The sequence below is a fragment of the Larus michahellis genome, chromosome 8 (genome assembly GCF_964199755.1).
Source record: "Larus michahellis chromosome 8, bLarMic1.1, whole genome shotgun sequence".
NCBI classification, from domain to species: domain Eukaryota; kingdom Metazoa; phylum Chordata; class Aves; order Charadriiformes; family Laridae; genus Larus; species Larus michahellis.
Window position 1 is genome coordinate 50479946 of NC_133903.1, and position 19019 is coordinate 50498964.

The 19019-nt window shown below is 44.8% G+C and overlaps 1 protein-coding gene across 6 annotated transcripts in view; it reads right to left on the reverse strand.

Annotated features, from left to right (window-relative positions):
- RAB3B (RAB3B, member RAS oncogene family) overlaps positions 1-14684 on the reverse strand; it is a 58084-nt gene extending 43400 nt beyond the window's left edge. Inside the window, exons 1-2 of one of the 6 annotated variants that reach the window (XM_074599172.1) lie at positions 14588-14684; positions 3187-3414 (exon numbers count right to left, since the gene is read on the reverse strand). In XM_074599172.1, coding sequence (XP_074455273.1) covers positions 3187-3414 — 228 coding nt within the window. In that variant the 5' untranslated portion in view covers positions 14588-14684. Of the gene's footprint in view, positions 1-3186; positions 3415-5656; positions 5729-5813; positions 5901-5968; positions 6387-6557; positions 6581-9384; positions 9460-14587 lie in introns of those variants that run through there. The other 5 variants (XM_074599170.1, XM_074599171.1, XM_074599173.1 and 2 more) reach the window with 5 other exon arrangements.
- Positions 14685-19019: the final 4335 nt, after the last annotated feature.

Here is a 19019-nt window from a genome sequence, read left to right on the forward strand (position 1 = left end):
CCCCTCTCTGGACCATTTTACTGCTTTCTTCTCTAGCAGCAAAGCTATCACTCTACCTTAAAAACACCATGAGTATCTTTGCTGTGTCCCATTCCTCTCAAACTCAAAAGAAAGAGATACTCCTTTTCAAGTCTTTTCAAAGCAGATCATTTCCCAGACTGCTAGGTCCTAGCACAACTGATAGGAATCTTATTAAAATATCAGTTTGGGTGACTGACATGCTAATGTCAACAAAGCAAGAGGCCCACCAGAGCCATCAAAATTGAACAGAGCAGCACTCTTTTTTGACCATTATACCTGACAGCTTGTCAAATCCTGATTCACAAAATACAGACCTCCTCAAACTCAGCACAAACACAAAAGCTAGATCTCTAGCTTAAAAACACTCATCAGTTTCTTCTGGAGATATTAACCATGAGAGACAGACATTTACTGACACAGCGACATGCTGATAGCCTTTACATGCAGCTGCTTGGCACTCGAAGTGGTGTGAATTTTTCTTAGCTTTAAGAAAACCCAAGCAGCTCTTTGTAGCTGGAGTGCTGCACCCAAATATTCTGCTCTTCTGTTCAACACAGGCAAAAGTCCACGTAGGAAGTCACAATGATCGCTGATCTCTTTGGATCACAGCAGAAGAGTAGTAACTCCCACACACACACCTCGCCTTGAGATTTGTAGGACACAAAAAGGTTATTTGTGCACAGCCCTTGAGCACTTCAGTCTGCCACAGCTGCACACACTCAAGAGCTCCACAAGCACCCATGAACTGAAAGAAACCTGGCTCCACAGAGCAGAGACCATTAGAGGTTCCTAATGGTCCCCTCTGCATTTTATAAAGACATTTGAAGTGGTTAATTTAAACACTTGTACCTTCTCCGTCTTCACTTAGTTTCACATTGAACTTGGTTCACGTTAATACTTAACATCAAGCTTAGGGAGAGCGTAATTAAAAAAAAAAAGTCAACATAATTGGAAAGTTTTAAGTAAAAGCAAAGTGTTGAATGGAGCTGCAGGGTCCCAGCAAAGTGTTCAATGGAGCCACAGGGTCTCACACTCATAGAAGCTCAATAGCAGCTGTAAATCATTTTAAAAAGTAATTGGAAGACAGGTTTGTAAGAAAACTCTTCCTTCCTACACACAGGAACACATAGTTTTGGTATGCTAATGGCCCCCACTTCTACTACATGTACCCTGAAGAATACACTGAAATTACAAGTTTAGGCTCAGGACAAGCAGAAGGTAAACAAGTTCAAATACTGTGTTTTTTTATAGAGGTACACACTTTAGTGTTTTTGTTAAGGTCCTTAAATCATGACTTCCATCAGGGATTCATGCAAGGAACACAGAAAGAGAAAAGAAAGGAACACGAGTCACTCTGGAAACCTGTCAAACACTTACATGAACCTTCTATTGAAAAGAAATTTTAAATCAACAATGTTGTTGGTAACTCCAATATTACAGGTTCTCTAGACAGCACCCTCTGAGGAATCCACCTGACATCTCTTTTCATAAGTTCAAGGTTATTAAAGCCTTTTTCCCCCCGAAGCCTTCAAACAGATTTAATTAAGATTATTGCTTAATTCATTTTAATCCCAGTATCATTGCAAAAAAACCCCAAATATTTCATGGTGTTTTCTGTCTTGCTTTTATACAACTTATTGGAGAATTTCATGTTCCAAGATTAAGACAGACAAACTGGATGGAAATCATCTTTAGTTGTTCGCGGGGCCTGAAGTACAAACTTTCTTATTACCTAAACCCTAAATTAAATCAAAACAGTTTCATGTCAGCTTATCTACATTAGTTTCAATGCCAGAATTTTGCAACATAAAAAGGATCTTTTATTAAATAATTTGTACCTTGTACCCAGCAACACAGAAATAAAATGAATCATACTGTTGCAGTAAAAAAAACAAACCAAACCCAAAGGTTCCTCATTTTAGATTCTCACTAATTTATTGTGACTATTCAAGATAGTCACAATAAACAAAAGCCCAATCTGATCAATATAATATTACACTTAAATGCAATAATTAAAGATTAATTATCAATCAAGTGTATATAGAACAATTAGAAGACTATGCTCGTAGCTGGGGCAGGATTTGGGTAGAAATGCTGAACAATTTCAACTCATCTTCAAGTCTGAACTTCAAGCTCAATTTGTGAGAGAAACCACTAAGTAGGCAGCTACTTCAAGTTAGTAAGCTAACTCCTTTGAAATTATTAAGTGAATATTAGCCTCATATCTTCTATTTGAGAAGAGAAGAATCTTGCTAACTGTAATTCCATCTGGAGCCCCATGGTACTTTAAAACACAGCAATCTGAGCCTAGATTTTTTTTAAACACACTGAGTAATTCACTGGGACACAGAGGGTTTAAGCATCATCAGGATAAATTGCATTTGCACTGTAGGGTTTAAGTCATGTGCCAGCAAGTAGAATAAAAGAAAATATTTGGTTTCCATAAAAAGGAACATCATGAACTACTGACAATTGCTTGGCCTTGGTCTGCCACTCTGCAGCTCAGGAACTTTTTTTATTTTTTTAGACTAGGTTAGGATGCCGTAACTCAAAAAGGCTGAAAATGTCCCATGACTGGGTGTTTGAGCAGAAGGAGCCTCCAGCTTACCTACACAAGTTCTCTTCCTGTTTGATTTACCAAGAAGTCACGTCAGCAGAGATGGTTTGAAGCATACCTTTGTCTTTCCCCTGAGGAATTCTGGATGGATGAAGTGAGCTGGCTTGGTGCTGCTGAGCAGGTGCACGAGTTGCAGGAAGATACGAGTATCTTATTTGGAGGACATAAGCCGATAGCAGAAGCTACGTGCAGAGTTCACTCATCGAGCGCCCACTGAATTTCTTCACCTACCAGTGCTCACTCAAAAAGCGCTACTGAAGGGCTCCAGACCTGCTTTGGGTTTGTTGCACTTTAATAGTTCACTGACTCCTGAGAATGTAGAGCAGCTCCTCGAGGCCGTATCAGGAGTCCCACCAGTTGAGCAAGACAGCAATACAAAGAAAACTTACTCAGCTGTAATGCAGGGAGGCAAATGATACAGCCACACGAAACTTATGAACAATCAAAATCTATATTAATCCAAAAATTTACTTCGAAACAAGCTATTTTTTATCATCAAGTCTTTGCTGGGATTAATATAAAGTGTTTTTGAAAACACTGGCACTTACCCAAATCTGCAGTTTCACCCGCTTGTCATTCCTGTAAACTGTTTTCACTTTGAAGTCAATTCCTACTGTGCTAACGAAGGCTGGTGTGAAAGTGTCATCGGCGTATCTGAAGAGGAAGGATGTTTTACCCACGCTGCTGTTGCCAATGATCAGGAGTTTGAACATGTAATCAAAATTTTGATCTGAAGTATCTTTCTGCCTGTATCTGGCATCTGTCACCGAAGCCATCTAAGAAAATGACAAACATTGAAAAAGAACAGATTTAAGAGCAGTTCAGCATTTGTTTTCCTTAACTGTATACCATATGTTTAGCTTATCTCTCTTCTTTCTAATATCATAACCGCTATATCTGCTGAATAAAGAGCAACACACCTTGAAATCTCATTTTAAATCTTCGCTTTAAATCTCTATTATCCATTTGTACTGGTAGGATTTACAAACCCAAGAAATACACCTGTTGTACCTCTTTGTGTTTAAAAGAATAACAGATGGCTACTGCAGATTGTTCAAATACTAGTGGGGAAACAGCATTCTCTACTCCAGTAGCAGGGTGCCACTTCTTTTGCTCCAATAAACTGGAGTACTGCAACCAAGAACTGAAATCTTTGACAGTGCATCCGGCTACGCAATTCATTAAGCGGCCTCCAAGGTAAACCTAAATAATTCCTTTTATGACTGCTAGGGAAAATCTGCATTCCTAGCACAGGCACCACCATCTTTTTTATCCTTAGAAAAGTTCTGTCCTCAACATTTACAGAAAAAAAATGAAATGGGAAAAGATGAAACGTCAGGAATTTCAACGGACAACTTTGAATCCATCCAACACGCATCTACTCTCAAGACCACAATTAAAATAAACGGCAGCTGCATGAAACATGAGGGCGCAGTGGGGCTGCAAGCAGCATTTGGAATGGATAAACTATCCCTTTTTATTATGGGGACGTGAGAGTTGGGGACATTAGTGGAGCAGGGAGGCAGGAAGATGGAGCCTTAGAGATCGCTCCTTCTCTTGTGACCCTGAACTGGATTCAGAAACCAAAAAACAACTGCAGCATCTGAAATATCAAGACAAGTGGAACTCACTGAGCAGCTCTTGCTGCTTGAACATATGCAGCTCGAACACTCCACAGAAGGCAAGGCCCTGACTTTTCATCTCTGGTTGTACAGAGCAGAAGACAACTACACAGACCAAATTACTACAGAGAGGAGAAAAAGGAAACTTTACCTTTTAACAGATATACCACACTTTTAATCTCTAATGCTGTTTCCAAATCTACCCCGCGTCAAACAAGCAAAGGTCTCGGCTCCTTGTAACCAGTCACGGGGTGGTGCAAACTGTGGCAATGACAGCACGGGCCTGATCAGCAACTGCTTGTCCAAACTAGGACACATGCTACTCGCGTGCAGTGTCAGAAAGTGCTGAATGGAGACCGAATCTCCTCTTCCCCCAGCATCCAAAGAATTAAGTTAATTTTCCCCTCAACTCAGATCCATGGACACCTTTGGGAACAAAATTCCCACCACCGTCTACTCTCACCACATGCCCAAATACTTCCCTTCTTAGTGAGCCTCACCTGCACGCAGGATTTCACTCACTGCAAAAAAAAAACCAAACCAAAACAAACAGTTCAAAACTCACTGCAGTTAAACAGCTAGAAACCAAACTGCTGTCCAAAAGCAATTTAAACTGGGATGACAGTTTAACTTAAATTCCTAACAGAGAGGAAACAAACCAAAACCAACCCAGTTTGAACTTCAGTAAAATACGCATGATGGCTTATCTCTGATTAAACACATGCAACTTTCCCACACAGAAAAGGGCTGGTGCAGCAGACATTTCATTCACAGACTGCATTAACAAGGACAGTTTTTGAAGAACTTTATCAGTAGCTCAATAGTCAACAGCTGCACTGAATGCAGTAAAATCTTCCCACAAGTGATTCTCTGTAGAATACAACACAATTCTGATACACATTCTTATGAACTTCAGCTGCTCTTCAGTAAGACTACAGTCCTGTGCAAGCACTCCAGAAAACCCAAGTACAAATTTTCTTCTCAACAGCTCATCAGAAAAGGACTCTTCTGCTTATGCCTCATGGTTCATAAGAGGAATTTCTAAAATGAAGAATTCAACATCCAGCCTACTTCCACGCACACGCTCAGGCCAATGCACTCACTGCCTCGGTTCAAATGCTAGAAATCTCAGCTCCAAAAATTATGAATCCAGATGATTAGTTGATTTGTACTATCACCAAGCTGGAAGACATTAAGTAGTTATCTATTTGAGTAATTTATCTTCCTCATACACATACATAACTTCCACAAATGCCATTGAGGACACATGTGCACTTGCTAACGAAGAAGAAAAAAATTTTAAAATCTCTACTTCTCCATTCCACTCACAGAGGCTTGAAAAAGTGAGATGCCCTCATCACTTGAAGCCTGGTCATTTAAAGATTCAGACGCAGACCTTTAACAAAGAAGTATTCCACTAATCATACAGGAATCAATATCTTCTTTCTACCCCTGCCTTTGTAGAATCCATCCGCACACTCCAAGCTGATCTTGTAAACGAAACGCTACTGCTTCTATTAACCCCCCCTAGATTGCTATAATCAAAAGTGTACCTGGCGACAAATGCCACTTTCAGATCTCACTTAAAAAAAGCAATTACAGAATGCGGACAGCTAGAGCAGCTTTGTTAGAAGCACAATGCAGAAAATAAGATCCAATGATACTCGCAGAGAGCGCGGTGCTGTTGTCATAGAAGCACAATACTCACTGGCTGCTGCGTCCCGCCGTGCTGCGCCGAAGATGCTGCGGGCTGAATCGTTACAGGCAGCCTCGGAGTGCAAAAATTTCAAAGAAAATTCCATCCCCTTGGCTTAAATTTGACTTTTTCCTTTCCCCTCCTCGGGTCAATAGAGTGAAACTGAAAGGACGTTGGCACTAATTACTGATTACTCCTCTGATTGCAGACCATTAGTGAAGCTGTATTTGGGCTGAAAGCATTCACAGGGCTGCCCCTGAATTTCTGGGAAGCCAGGAGCCAGCAGACCTTCTTCCCAATTCTCCTGCCCTCCCTTCCTCTTCCCCACTTGCTGTCCCACCCCTGCTTCAATCGTTCCCAGTTATGCCAGTCCCGAGGACCGCACAGGGAGCTGGTTCATGGAACAGAGATCCCATTTAAAAATAAACCCTCCTACAACTTCTGCTGTTTTGCAGTGCTGTTTTTTAAAGTTGGTTCAGTCCCTGATCCAGCACAGCTGAGAGAGCCAGGCGGAGGGGACGGAGCAGTGGGAAGCGATGGCAGTTGCTATGCTACTGAGAGAAAGGTCCATGAAACCCCATCTCCTGCTGGCCCTCCGCACCTGGTGGAGATTCAGCATCAGCGGTGGAAGGAGAAGTCAACAACACGCTGGTGTCGGGCAGCTCCCATCTGACTCGTCAGAACAGCTTGCGCAGCCATCGCTCCCCAAGGAATTTATTCCCTCCTTGGTGAAAGGATGTTTCAGTGGCAGTGTAACCCCCTGCTAGCTGGGTACAACAGCTACAAACACACTTTGTTTAGGATGATTCAGCGGCTTCTCTGCTGTTTTACAAACACATGCAGACTAACTGGGGTTTTCTTACCGAAGACCAAGTCAAACCTGACTGGCACGCAACGTGCAAGAGAAAGGCTTTCAACTGTTTCCACTTTGACTGCTTGGGAATAATCCTCAAGAAAATACCTATAACAGGAAAAATTTAGCTACATTACAGAAAACCCATTACACAGGAGAAGAAAAAGCTGCCAATCAGACTGTCCTTGAGAACACTTCAGTATGAGACCCTGCGTCTTTTAATTCTTTGCCTGGGCATCCCACTTCTTTGTAGCTAAGAGCATACTAATATTAACAACCTGTTTTCCCCACATGCTTTAGCAAAGGGAACAAGGTCTCAAACACTTCCACTTCCAGCTAGTTTTGCAAGAATAGGCAGTTATGTAGCTATGAGATACCTTATGATTTCCCTATTGAGGAAAAGCCTGCAGCGTGAGCTCGTCTTTTATTAGACAGAGAAACCACATAGGAGGAGGATGCTACAAATGCTCTAAAGCAATAAAATCTTAATCAGAGCTTATTGGCCACCGAAGAATAAGTTCCCCAGTCAAGGTGCCTCTCCTTTATTTTCTGTTTTGGCCTAATGAAGTTTAAAAAAAATGACAGCTATCACCATAAGACACCTCCATGGGAAACCAGCCTTCACTGCTTTCAGTACTCCCTGAAGTGTGTCATACAGATGGCTCCACACAGCTATACTCTTTAATTTGTGACCAACATCACGATAAAGAATCAAACTGTTTTGTAGTGCAACACAAACCATCAAAGTGTTACTGCTCTTACAAATCACTAATAGTGGTCACTGCTGCCCTGGTTCTGCACTATTTACTGCCTACAGCCAACTTCAGTGAAAAGCAGAACATGAACTGTCTAAAGCTGATGGTGTTGGCTAGAAATCTTGCCATCCATTTGCTTACAGAAAAAAAAAGAACACTAATGTTGAATTCAAGTGTTTCCAGCCTTTAACATTTTGGGTATAAATTAATGGAGGGTTGTTCTCCTCTATCCACTCACAGCAAGACACAAGAAATCTGATCATTACCTTGGAAGTTTAGGCATCTCTGCATTAGCAACCACACGGGTCTGTTCACAGACATGGCCGTTTCCACATCGCACTCTCTCTCACAACATTGTGAGAAAGAAGTCTGAATTGCCTTTGGAAAAGGCTCTCCTTGTCTGCTGTCTGTCATGGTCACACTGATGTCCCTGCTCACTGCAGGGAGGCTGGACCAGATGACCTTTAAAGGTCCCTTCCAGCCCAAACTATTCCATGATTCTAACTTATACGTCAAACTACACACGAAGACATATCTGCAATTTCAACTTGTTATGAATCTATGTATTCTGTATATTACAAGTTCCATGCACTTCTAACAGTAAAAACATCTTGTCACAGCTTTATTTTTAAAGGCCAAACGGAAATTTACTACACATGTTTTGTATTATATAGGACCAGTGGCAATTTAAATGTGACTGTTTAACTGTGTCACCATCATCCGCTAACACACACACATTTCTTTTATTAGGCAGAGGAGAAGATGGGGGCGAAAATGCCCTTCTATATTTCTAAGAGTCAAATATCTTATGACAGTATGCTACTTCATGCTACTGGATTCAGACTCATTTTGTGTGTGTCCAGCAACCGAGCCTCTGCTGTTTCTCCTGACATATGATTTTATTGCCTTACAGAGCTACCAGTCACAAACCATCCCTTTATTTCAGATCCAAACTTCCTTTTTCTTACTTCCATTTTATTGTTCCTGAGTTCCAGTGCCCAAATCAGACAACAGAGAAAAAACAAGAAAGAAGTTAATGACTACCAGGCTAGAAGGAGAAAGTGGTAAGAGCAGGCGACAAGAGAAAGGGCAGAGTCACAAACACAGTTGTACCTGTTAGACTCCTGGCTACCCATAGGCACTGAGGAGTGCGGAAGGAAGAAAAGAGATTACTAGATACGCTGATTTAGTAAAAGCAGAAATAATGAGGCTAAATAAAGGTAGGAGTTAAAAAAACACGACATACATAGTGCTAAAGTCACTACAGTGTGCTAAAGTCAAATATATCACACACCCGCCAAAGCTCTTCTAGAAACATAGAATAGGAGTGTTGTAGACAGCTCTGAAGATGCTAAAAGACTGTGTAAACTATTCTGGAAGTTATGTGGTAGGGAAAAAACAAAAAAAGTAGCTAAACCAAGAGATTTCTTTTCAAAAGAGCTAATACCTTGTGGGGTTTCCCCCCCCAAGTCTTAAAAAGTGCATCTACATTAAGAATACTCTAGTTCATAAATTACACATCTATGTCGATTCTCTATTACAAAAACTCACTCCTTTATATGCTCTGTCATCCAAAAAGAATATTTTTCTTTTTTGGGAATTAAATTAAATCTTGAATCAGATTTCTATCAAGTAATGGAATTTTCTTTACAGCCAAGGTATGCTGTCCTAAGAATAAAGCTTATAAAGGAAATAAGGCCACGACCTTAAGGAGTCTTATACAAATGCTAGTACTACAAGAGAGATTTATCAGAAGCAGAAAACACAGCATGAGCAATTAACATAACTGCGAATAAATATTGCAAGCAAGCGATAGTTACCAATTTAGATCTATAATCCATGAGACAGATGGAGGCTTTGCTGTGAGTATATGAATCAAGAGAGTGGTCACACTGTTGAACCTGCGATGTAGAAGCAAAAGGATTACAACGTTTACGGTAAAGATGGATAATAAGAATATTATGTAAGAGACTAACGGGTAGGCAGGTTAGGCTGTGAACACACGGCTGTGTAAAGGTCTGAGCTTCCTTCACCGAAGGTAAAGGGGAAAGCCCTGCAGCATACAAAAGAGAACAGAAACAGCGCTTGAGTTAGCGACAGATAGAGAACAGCAGATATTTGGAGCCATCAGTTTAAAATTTATTAAAGGGACAATATCTAGATTAATCTAAAATAAAAGTTTTGGATAAATCCTACAAGCAGGTGCAAAATCTCAGACAGGAATCATTACGCCTCTCCTGCAGAAAGGCAGCAAAGTAAAACGAACCAAGGAGCAGCTGAAATACATCTGTATACATCGGTGTTTCGCACAAAGCCCAGGTCAAAGTCTAGCATGCTGCAAAGGCAAACTGCAATAGGATGGGGAAATGTCTGCAACCCCCCTCACAGCACATCTACACCGAAATAACTGCCTTAAAGTAATAGTTATTCTGGGTTTAGAGCAGAAAAACATAACAGAATTCAGTCCTCTTTTTCATGGCTAATATAATTTAAAGACCAACTTTGTCTCTGGTGCATTTCCTCTCCAGCAAACAAGGGTAAACCACCGGTTTTCGTCTTGACTTGCATTATCTTGCCTTGTGGAGACTGCCAAGACACACGGACAAACTCAGACCTTATGTAAATAACAAGCTGCAGCCACCTATTTCAGGTCAGAATTTGGATCAAACAAGGACAAATCCTTTCTCACGATCCACACAATTGACAATCACCTCACTTGGCAAGAAGACAGCACTTTGCTCTTGCCCAAAGTACTGCACATTTGTCAGTATTGGTTACGTTTCTTCCCGTTTTCCCACCCCTGCCCTCTGCAGCAGTTGGTCCCTGTGGCAGCCTCTGGCTCGCACTTCAGTACTGCCCAGAACTTGATTTTGAGGCATCATCCAAATAACTTAACTGACAGATCTAGAACAAAAATAATTCAACAGTGCAAACAGAAAGAAAGTTAAGTCTACGGTTATTACTTTAAAAATGTGAGCCCCTCATCTTGGCAGCAAAAAGTAAAATCGATTTATTGAGTCCAGAAGTCTTTGCAAGAAGATGCTTGTAGTGGGTTTGGATTTGCTACAAATGAGTTCAATATATGCATGACTACTGAAGGATAAAAACCTCTGAACAATGTAGGTGGTTATTTATTATTACCCATTCAGTTTTGGGAACACAGGCTTTAAGAAGCCTTGTAAGAATTTTCTGGGTATGGAACAAAAGTCAGGGACCTGCAGATATCACCCCTTTCCCATCAACTCTCTAACTTTACAACTACCTTTTGTTAGGCAGCAGGCTGGGACTGTTGTTGAAAGATTTCCCCGAGCCAAATGTCTCTCCGTGTCTGAGGCCATGCCTCTCCCATTTCCTGCACGACGTTCAACATCCTTAAAGTCCATTTTAGAGCCATGACAAAACTCTCAGGAAGGGGGAATTAGTCACTCTAATTTTACAATGGCAAAAAATGCAAAGAAATAAAAGTTCCCACATTTTTTACTCTCTTCTATGAGTGTTTTCATTGCGTTTCTTTTATCATCGCACAGGTCTGCGCCTGGTGGCAAATACGCTACTCCTGAAGATACAGAGAAAAATATTTAACAGTACAAGGATCTCCCCTTCTAAAGGGGAGCCAGTAACCAAGCCCAGCTCAGCTCTCTGCCAAAGGATGCATGGAACAAGATTTACATCCTCTTTTATGCTCTGAAAAGTGGACGCAGAGATTTCCAAAATTCCCCGAATATTCCATTGAGTTTGGGAACCCCAGGAGCCAGCCAATTTCTGGACCTACAAAACCACCAGCTGAGGCTGACCCTCAATCCAGCCCTGTCTCCAGAAAACAGTGCAAGCTGAAGAGGTTGACGGCTATCACAAAACTCACCATCATTAAAGCCCTTGCTTCCCGTTACAAACACGGCAACGGTGGGCAAGATAAGGGACTTCAGCCACCTTCTCCTCGGCTCTCCAGCCTTGCAGCTCTGCCTCAGCTTCCCCAAGAATGAAGCAGCAGTAGTGAAATACTTCCGAGTACCTCACTGCTGAATACACTGAAGTAGCAGTGGCACAAAAGCACTTGGAGCGACACCCATGACACCTGTAACTCCCTGCAGATCCTTCCCCAGGAGGGAAGGATTCTTCCCTCCTTCCCCAGGATCCCTCCCTGCTGGAATGCTGGACACAGACACATTCTGCACTGGGATACAGCCCTCCACAGAGGAAGCCACAACCGTGTCCTCCCATGGTGGTGGAAGATAAGGCAAGTTCAGGTATATGATGGAATTCATACTATCCGAGACTAGAGTCAGGCCACATGCAGATTTGGGTAGACACCCCTCCACCACTGCGCAAGAGACAGTTTTACCGATTTTTCTGCATCACCAGGTCTAAAACCTTTCATTTACAGGTAAAAGTAAGCTGCTGTCCTGACCAAATCAGGTGACTGGAGACATGTATTGTCTTGTAAACCTGTAAACCAGAACCACATGGAGACAGGGCCAGCTCAGGATGCCCCTGCAGTGCAGGAGAAGTTTAATTTGCTGCCTTTTGTCCTCCTCCTCCAAGCAGAAAACCTGTGATGAACAAGCTAGTTCATTTCTCTGTGCTGTGATGGTCTCCGTGCTGTGAAGTAAGCCACCTGCTAACTGGGACTAGAACAAGCACCCTCGCAATTCCCGTGTTTTAATTAGCTAATACTTCCAAACATAAGTCTTATTGCTTACGTCAAAGATCAAATACTACAGCGCTGCAGTAAGCTAAGCACACATTTACAAGAGCTCACTAAACACTGCAGATACTTTTTTACAGCACACAGTATAGCTGAAATTACCAGTTCGAGATATTTCTCAATGTTAGCCATTGAGAGGAGCCTCAGAAAGATCTTCTTCCTTGCGTTGAACTAGTAACAGAGAACAGCTGTGGACTTACAGGGGAGGGTGAACCGGATGGATGCGAGTGCCCTTCCCTGGTGCTACCACCAGTCAGCATAATGCAAGACCCCGAGATGCGATGCTGTGACCTGCCCATTTTGATCTGAGGCTGCATCAGATCACGTGAAAATGAAAGTAGGGGAAAAAAAAAATAGCTATCTGAAACACACACAAGTCAGCTAACATGATTATTACATGACAATGACAACTAGCATGCTAATGAACACTACATGCATTGCTTTCCTACACCTAGGTGTAGCAAGAACTACTGCTATTAAAACCTAAAGCTAGCAAGTCTTCTCAATTTGTTACTTGAAAATGTATCAGATCTGCAAAGAGGGCAGCACAGTTTGGTCAAAACTGCAAAGGAAGTTTGATTTAAATATTCGGTTATTTGCCTTCCTTCTGACTTATACCACAAATTGTCCTGATAAAAGAGTCCTGAAGACGGTGATAACACCAAGGTCTCAGTGAATGCATATACAACCACTTCCAGGATAGCGAGCACAAGAAACAGGAAATAAAAGGTTTTTAGTTATACGCTTACAAACAGCATATGGATTCAATCTTGTACCCACTATAATACATACAATATACATACCAGTGCTCCCGTGATCTGCGTACAGATTCAAATACACAGGTCAAGACTATGGCTCCACTGACATTTTTACCTTGTGAGGAAAAGTACTTAGAAGAGGAGGTTTCTTTGAACCCAGAGCTAATCCAGGCTACTCTGCAGCCCCACAAAGTGTTACTAGCACAACTGTGAGTGCAGCACTGGGTCAGGAGTGAGTAAATGAGGAAAAAAAGAAGTTGAAACCAAGGTTTGCCACCAAGGAAGTGCACAGAAACACAAATTAAACTTCTGAGGCCACGGTCTTATATTGTCTCAGGCCAAGGGAAAACCTGGGTTAAAATTAAACACTCCCCCCCTTTATTATATATATATTTTTTTTTGTCAGGTTAGTCTTAATTTAGGTCAGATCAACCTGATGCACTGCACAAACACACTACTGCTCGTGCCGTGAGAAGGAAAGGACAGAACCTTGGGAGGCAAAAAGGTGGAAAGGCTTGTGCCAGCGCTGGCGATACTGCCTGCGATCCCACAGCACCACGTTCCGTGAACATGGGCCGACACTGCCTTGCTGCTGGGAGAGAAAACACTGGGGGGGGGAATGCATAGCCTCAGAACATATGGCAAAAAAGACCACATGTATTTTGTACAGCATAAACTGAAGAAATTGGGAAGTTTAGACTTTTTATGAATTAAATTAGAATAACTGATCCATGTGGCTTCCTGAAATGGGCTCGCTGCTGCTGTAGGGCAGAGTGGACGTCCACGCTGTGCCTCCACCTGTACGGCAAGACAGCAAACCTGCAGTGGGTGCTCTGCGTCCAGACGCACAGTCCAGCGGCAGCAGGTCTCAACCCTCAAACAGCAGCAACAACAACAACAAAAACACACGAAACCCCCCCCATTTCCCGGCAGTTCGTTTGACGGCCGTACAGTTTTTTGTTTCGAAGCGCCGCATCTCCCGAGCAGAAAACAACCGCCCAGGGTGCCAGGAACTGACAAAGGTTACACACCAGCTGGGAAACAACCGGGAAGGCCCCGGCCTCCAGCCTCCCCCCCTCAGGATATTTTAAAGATAAAGCAGTATTATATCACCTCTTATTGCTAATAAATATTTATTTTAGAGATTTAACTGCTGTCACGTTCTCCTCCACGTCGCTGTTGAGGGGCTGCCTCTCACACCGCACCTCAGGGGCACTGAGCTCCCATCCCGGCCCCTCAGACGACGCCCCGCCGCCCGGGGCGCCTCCCGCCTCCCGCCCTGGCCCCCGGCCCCGCTCCGCCACCGTCCTGCCGAGCCCGGGGACAGCCCCGACGCTGGGCACCGAGGGGGGCGGGAAGAGTTTTGGGGGACAGTGAGGCGAGGCCGCCCCGAAGCCTGAGGGGAGGGCGGGGGGGGGGGCGACGCCCCGCCGGCCGCCCGTGCCCCCCTCACCGCTACTTTCGGCGGGGCAGGCTGCGCCCCGACGGCGCGCACGGCGGCGGGAGGAACCCCCCACCCTTCCTCCTCCTCTTCCTCCCCCAGGGGGCCGCGGCTCTTACCTGAGGCGGAGGAGCGGCAGCGCCGAGCCAAGCCGTGTGCCGGTCCCGCGGCCGCCGCTCGCCTGGCGGGAGCCGCCCCCCCGCCGGTACCTGGGGCGGCCCCGGGGGCGGAGCGGCGGCGGGGCGGGGGGCGGCGGCCGAGCGGGAACGGCGGGGCCGGGCCGCGGGAGCCCCGGCGGGGGCTGAGGAGGGGTGCAGCTGCGCGCGGAGCCGCTCCGCAGGGAGCGGGAGCGGGAGCCAGCCGGCGGTGGAAGGAAGCGCCGACGGGGGCCCCGTCCAGGTGCTCGCCCTCCCGGTGCTCCGCTCCCGGGGATGTGAATCCCCTCAGGCGTTCCTGGAGCTCCGGCGGCGGGGAACGCCGTCCCAGGTACGACCCTGACTTGCCGTTCTTGTTGCACTCTCTTATACGATCTGGAATTCACTTCAGTAGAACTGTTAACTCTGCAGCCTAGTGATGGTGGCTGTGGCATCACGAACTCCATCGCTACTGGTGAGAAGACACAAAAAAAATGAGGTGGTGGTGGCTGCGATCCTTCTCAGTTGCTTGTCTGATGAAGAGGTTGCAGCAAACCCTCTTGGCTTTAAAATCCTACAAACGGATTACAAGTTCAAGATCAGAGACCTAATTGCGGCCTGTCGCTCACTGGGAAACCAAAACCGCTTTCAGAGATGATCCCCTAGATAGAGTGAACAAAATCATGGGTGTTTAAAAAATCTCTCTGATGTTAATAATGAGGCGCTTCCCAAACAGACAGCAAAGATGGCAGCGTGTTTTCCCACTGCCAGGCTCTAAGCAAAAAGAATCTAAGCCCAAAGACAATCAGCTCCAGGAGAGTGGCTCCTTTCAAGGGGAGGCCAGCGCAGGAGCCAACTAAAGAGGCTGGAGCTGCAGGATTCCTCTCTTCTCTCAATGACTAGTAAGCAGCTTCCAGGGACCACCTCTGAACTCAGGGCTCTAAAATTGGTGGCTGCAGGTGCCTCTGTGCCCCCACCATGTCCCTCAGAGCACCGTCCCCTTCCCGCCAAGTCTCATTGTGGTGTGCCATTGCGTTTGATGTGCAGCACTTCAACTCAGCTTGGACACTGCCCAGAGAGGACAGAGATCGCTTTGTCTACTTGTAAAAGCTTTTTGCACATCTGGTGATCTTCAGTAACCATCTTTGGACTGGCTTGTAGGTCAACCAGCCTGTGGACAAGCTTTAGCTTTCTAACAGTTCAGCCACTTTAAAGGAGTCTGTAAATTGCTTTTATTGCTACATTTTTCCCAGGGTAGTTGGCTAGCTAACAGTACCGCGAGAATGCAGAAGTCCAAAGAATGTGGCAGTGCTATAGAACTACTGTATAGCCAAGGTCTGCATTTTAGGAGCAACCACAGGAGAGTTGCAGAGAAGCTTCGAGGAACACCTCTTCTCACTGCAGATCAGAGATGCCATACAGCTTCTCCGTTCCGTTCAAGTCAGAACTATCTGCCAGGTGGCCCAGGGCATGATTCTACCCAGCATCGGAATCATTTTCTACCCTCATCTAGAATGACAATGTTTATTTGCCATTGAGACCCCAACTACAATTATTGTTATTTAAGCCAGGCCCTGATTTAAGCCTTAAGCAAGGTATCAGCTTTGCGCAGGCAACCTGAAATAATCGATAGTGCAACAAAATCCCAGACTCATTACAATAGTTATTTCAAAGCCAGCCTAACGGGTTTGACACCTACAAAAGTCTTTTTAGCTCCTTGCAATCCTCTCCTTGCTCTGGGAAATATGATCTCTGCCTTTTCCAAAACCTGACTTCCACTCTACCCGACACGGTGTCTGCAGCGATGGTGACAATGCTTTTCCCTCTGCCTGCTGACTGATGCTTGATCTAGAAAAGCACTGCAAGCCAACAGCCCTACAAAGCACCAACATGGAAGGCAAGTGCTCATGGGCAGATACCTACGCCTTTGATGCAAAGGGCACGTTATGACAGAGGCTCACCTGGGCATCTGCTCAAGTGATTGCCTGATTTAACATCCCCTGACAAGCCCGGGCCACTGTTCAGCCTAACTTCCAAAGGCATTTGCAGATTCCATGCCATCCCTGAAATGCCAGTGTTTATATCCAGCTGTACTGGAGCATTATGAGAGCCCTTTCTTAGTCAGGGCTAAGCAAGAGCAGAAGGGATGCACCAGGTAATTGGGAGACAGGGGAATTTGTAGTGATTCTTTCTGTCTATCATTTTGTTTAGCCACGTTTCTATAATTTATGGAGTGAATATTGTTTGCTCTCCAAATGCAATTCCCCTCCAGGATTTAACGTTGCACAGTCATGAGTTGCTTACACAACTTCCAGTGAGGGGGGGAGGTCTATATTATTTTAGATTTATCGATGGGCAAATGAGTGAACAGGAGAGAACTCCCACAAGCCCATGGAGGTGGAAGGGAAGAGCAGATGTTATGCTTTATCTTGTTTTCTGACATGTGGATCTCTCTGACTCTCTCGCAGCAATCACGCAAGCACATTTATCAAGCACAACATGCATACTCTACTACTCTCCCAACGTTTCTAATTCAAGTTACCGCATCCTCACACAGTGCAACTGACCTAAGAAAACAATTTTAATCTTTTCAGTTCCCTCTTTTCTAAAAACATGGTTTTATTTATTGCTTTACTTAGTACTACAGCAAGAGCAGGACCAAAGCATGTAAATCAAGGATGACAGTCTGTCATGTGCGATGCTGTAAGTACGAATAATACTAATGGCCCTGAGACTAGAAGACCCATTGTCTAAGCTCATGATAAGCACTGGTCACACATAGACAAAATTGTATCCCCAAAAAGCACAGTTTGCACACAGAGTTGTCCAGGGAAGCTAGGTGAACACATGCCAATTGCAAGAAGAAAACAAAAGTCTCCTTATTAGAATAGGTCGCACCCAGGCGCTTCTTCATTTTGGTGTGGAATAAACAGCACGCATGCCCCATGCTGTGTTCCCAAGGTGTGTGCGAACTTCATCCTCTTTAACAGGGCTAATGCACCAAAATCCTTACAAACTGAGTTTGAAAACTGTTCATAATATTAGAAATAGCACAATAAAGTGACATTCAAAGCTGACTGTGCTGACAATGGAGCTTCTTTTATGCACAGCATGTTATGTCATGCCCTGAAACACACTCAGGAAACGGGGAGAACATCTGCAGTTCTTATCAATTAATATTTCTGCAGCACGTCTACCTACACCATACTGTGTGTGTGCAAAATGGCCCAAAAATGAGCATATACCAACAAATGATCTCTAACCAGCAACCAGTCACCTGCCGCCTCTCCTGCCTCTGCAGCCCTGTCCCGGCTCCTCCCGCAGCTCCCATGGTATCTTTGCTCCCTTGTACTGGCTTGGAGTGGCAGCAGTGGGATCCTGTCCTTTTGAGAGGGGAGAAGCTCTAGGAAGTTGTCTCCCACATCATGGCAGGGACACGGGAAATGGAGCAGGAGACACCTGTGTGGGAGGAAAGCAGAACACAGGAGCAGCTCCGAAGCGCTCAATTTTTTTTACAGCAGCCACCCTCTCGGTGATCCCATGCCCGGGACGTACCCTGCCCGCTCCCTGCACCGTGCTTGATGGGCCGCTGTGCCCCGTCCTGGGACGAGTGCCAGCACGGGGTGGTGTGTAACAGCCTCTCTGGCTGTTCTGAGTCAGAATCTGGAACGCCATAAGCACAGGTCAGCCAGTCCCTGCTTCCAGCATAGCTATGAATGGGGAAGTTTGGGGTCTCTATTTTTTTGGTCGCTAATCAAAGGAACCTGCCAGATATTTAGCCATTGCAGAATTGCGCCACGACATTTGTCACAGCCTAGAGAGGATCGCACAAGTCTTGGAACCTGTCTCCACTGCCTGTGACAGGCCACAGGAGCTGGCTGTCAGCTGTCAGTGGAGATTCCTCCTCCTCGGGCCACGCTGACGTGGTGGCAGCGGGCTGGCGCTGCGGGAATGAATCACCACCTCTCCCAGGAGTGGTGCTCCCCGGACAATGGCAGGCCTGGGAACGGTGTGCAGGCACTCCTTACGCTAGACAAACTTTGAAAGGAAAAGCAAACTGAGTTTATTTGACTAAACTGCTTGACAAACCAGCACCTGTTTCTTGGAGGAAGAAAGGGGGAATGAGTTAATATGCCAAATAGTTTTGAGATAAAGTGACTTTTACCATTTTGACAGACCTTTGTGATTGTTTCCTCGTTCCCCCAGGCAGCAAGCTCCCCTCTCCAGTTATCCCCAAAGACATCTTACACAGCTGTCTGGAAGTGGGATGCGACCTTTTAGATAAATTTCATCCTTGGGCTTTGCTTTCTTTGAGATAAGCATGAACGTACAGTGAAGTTCCCCTTTTTATCCCGCTCTCTGGACAGAGTCCTTCTTGGCGTAATTCCACTTTATTGCTCTCTGAATCTCCATCCTC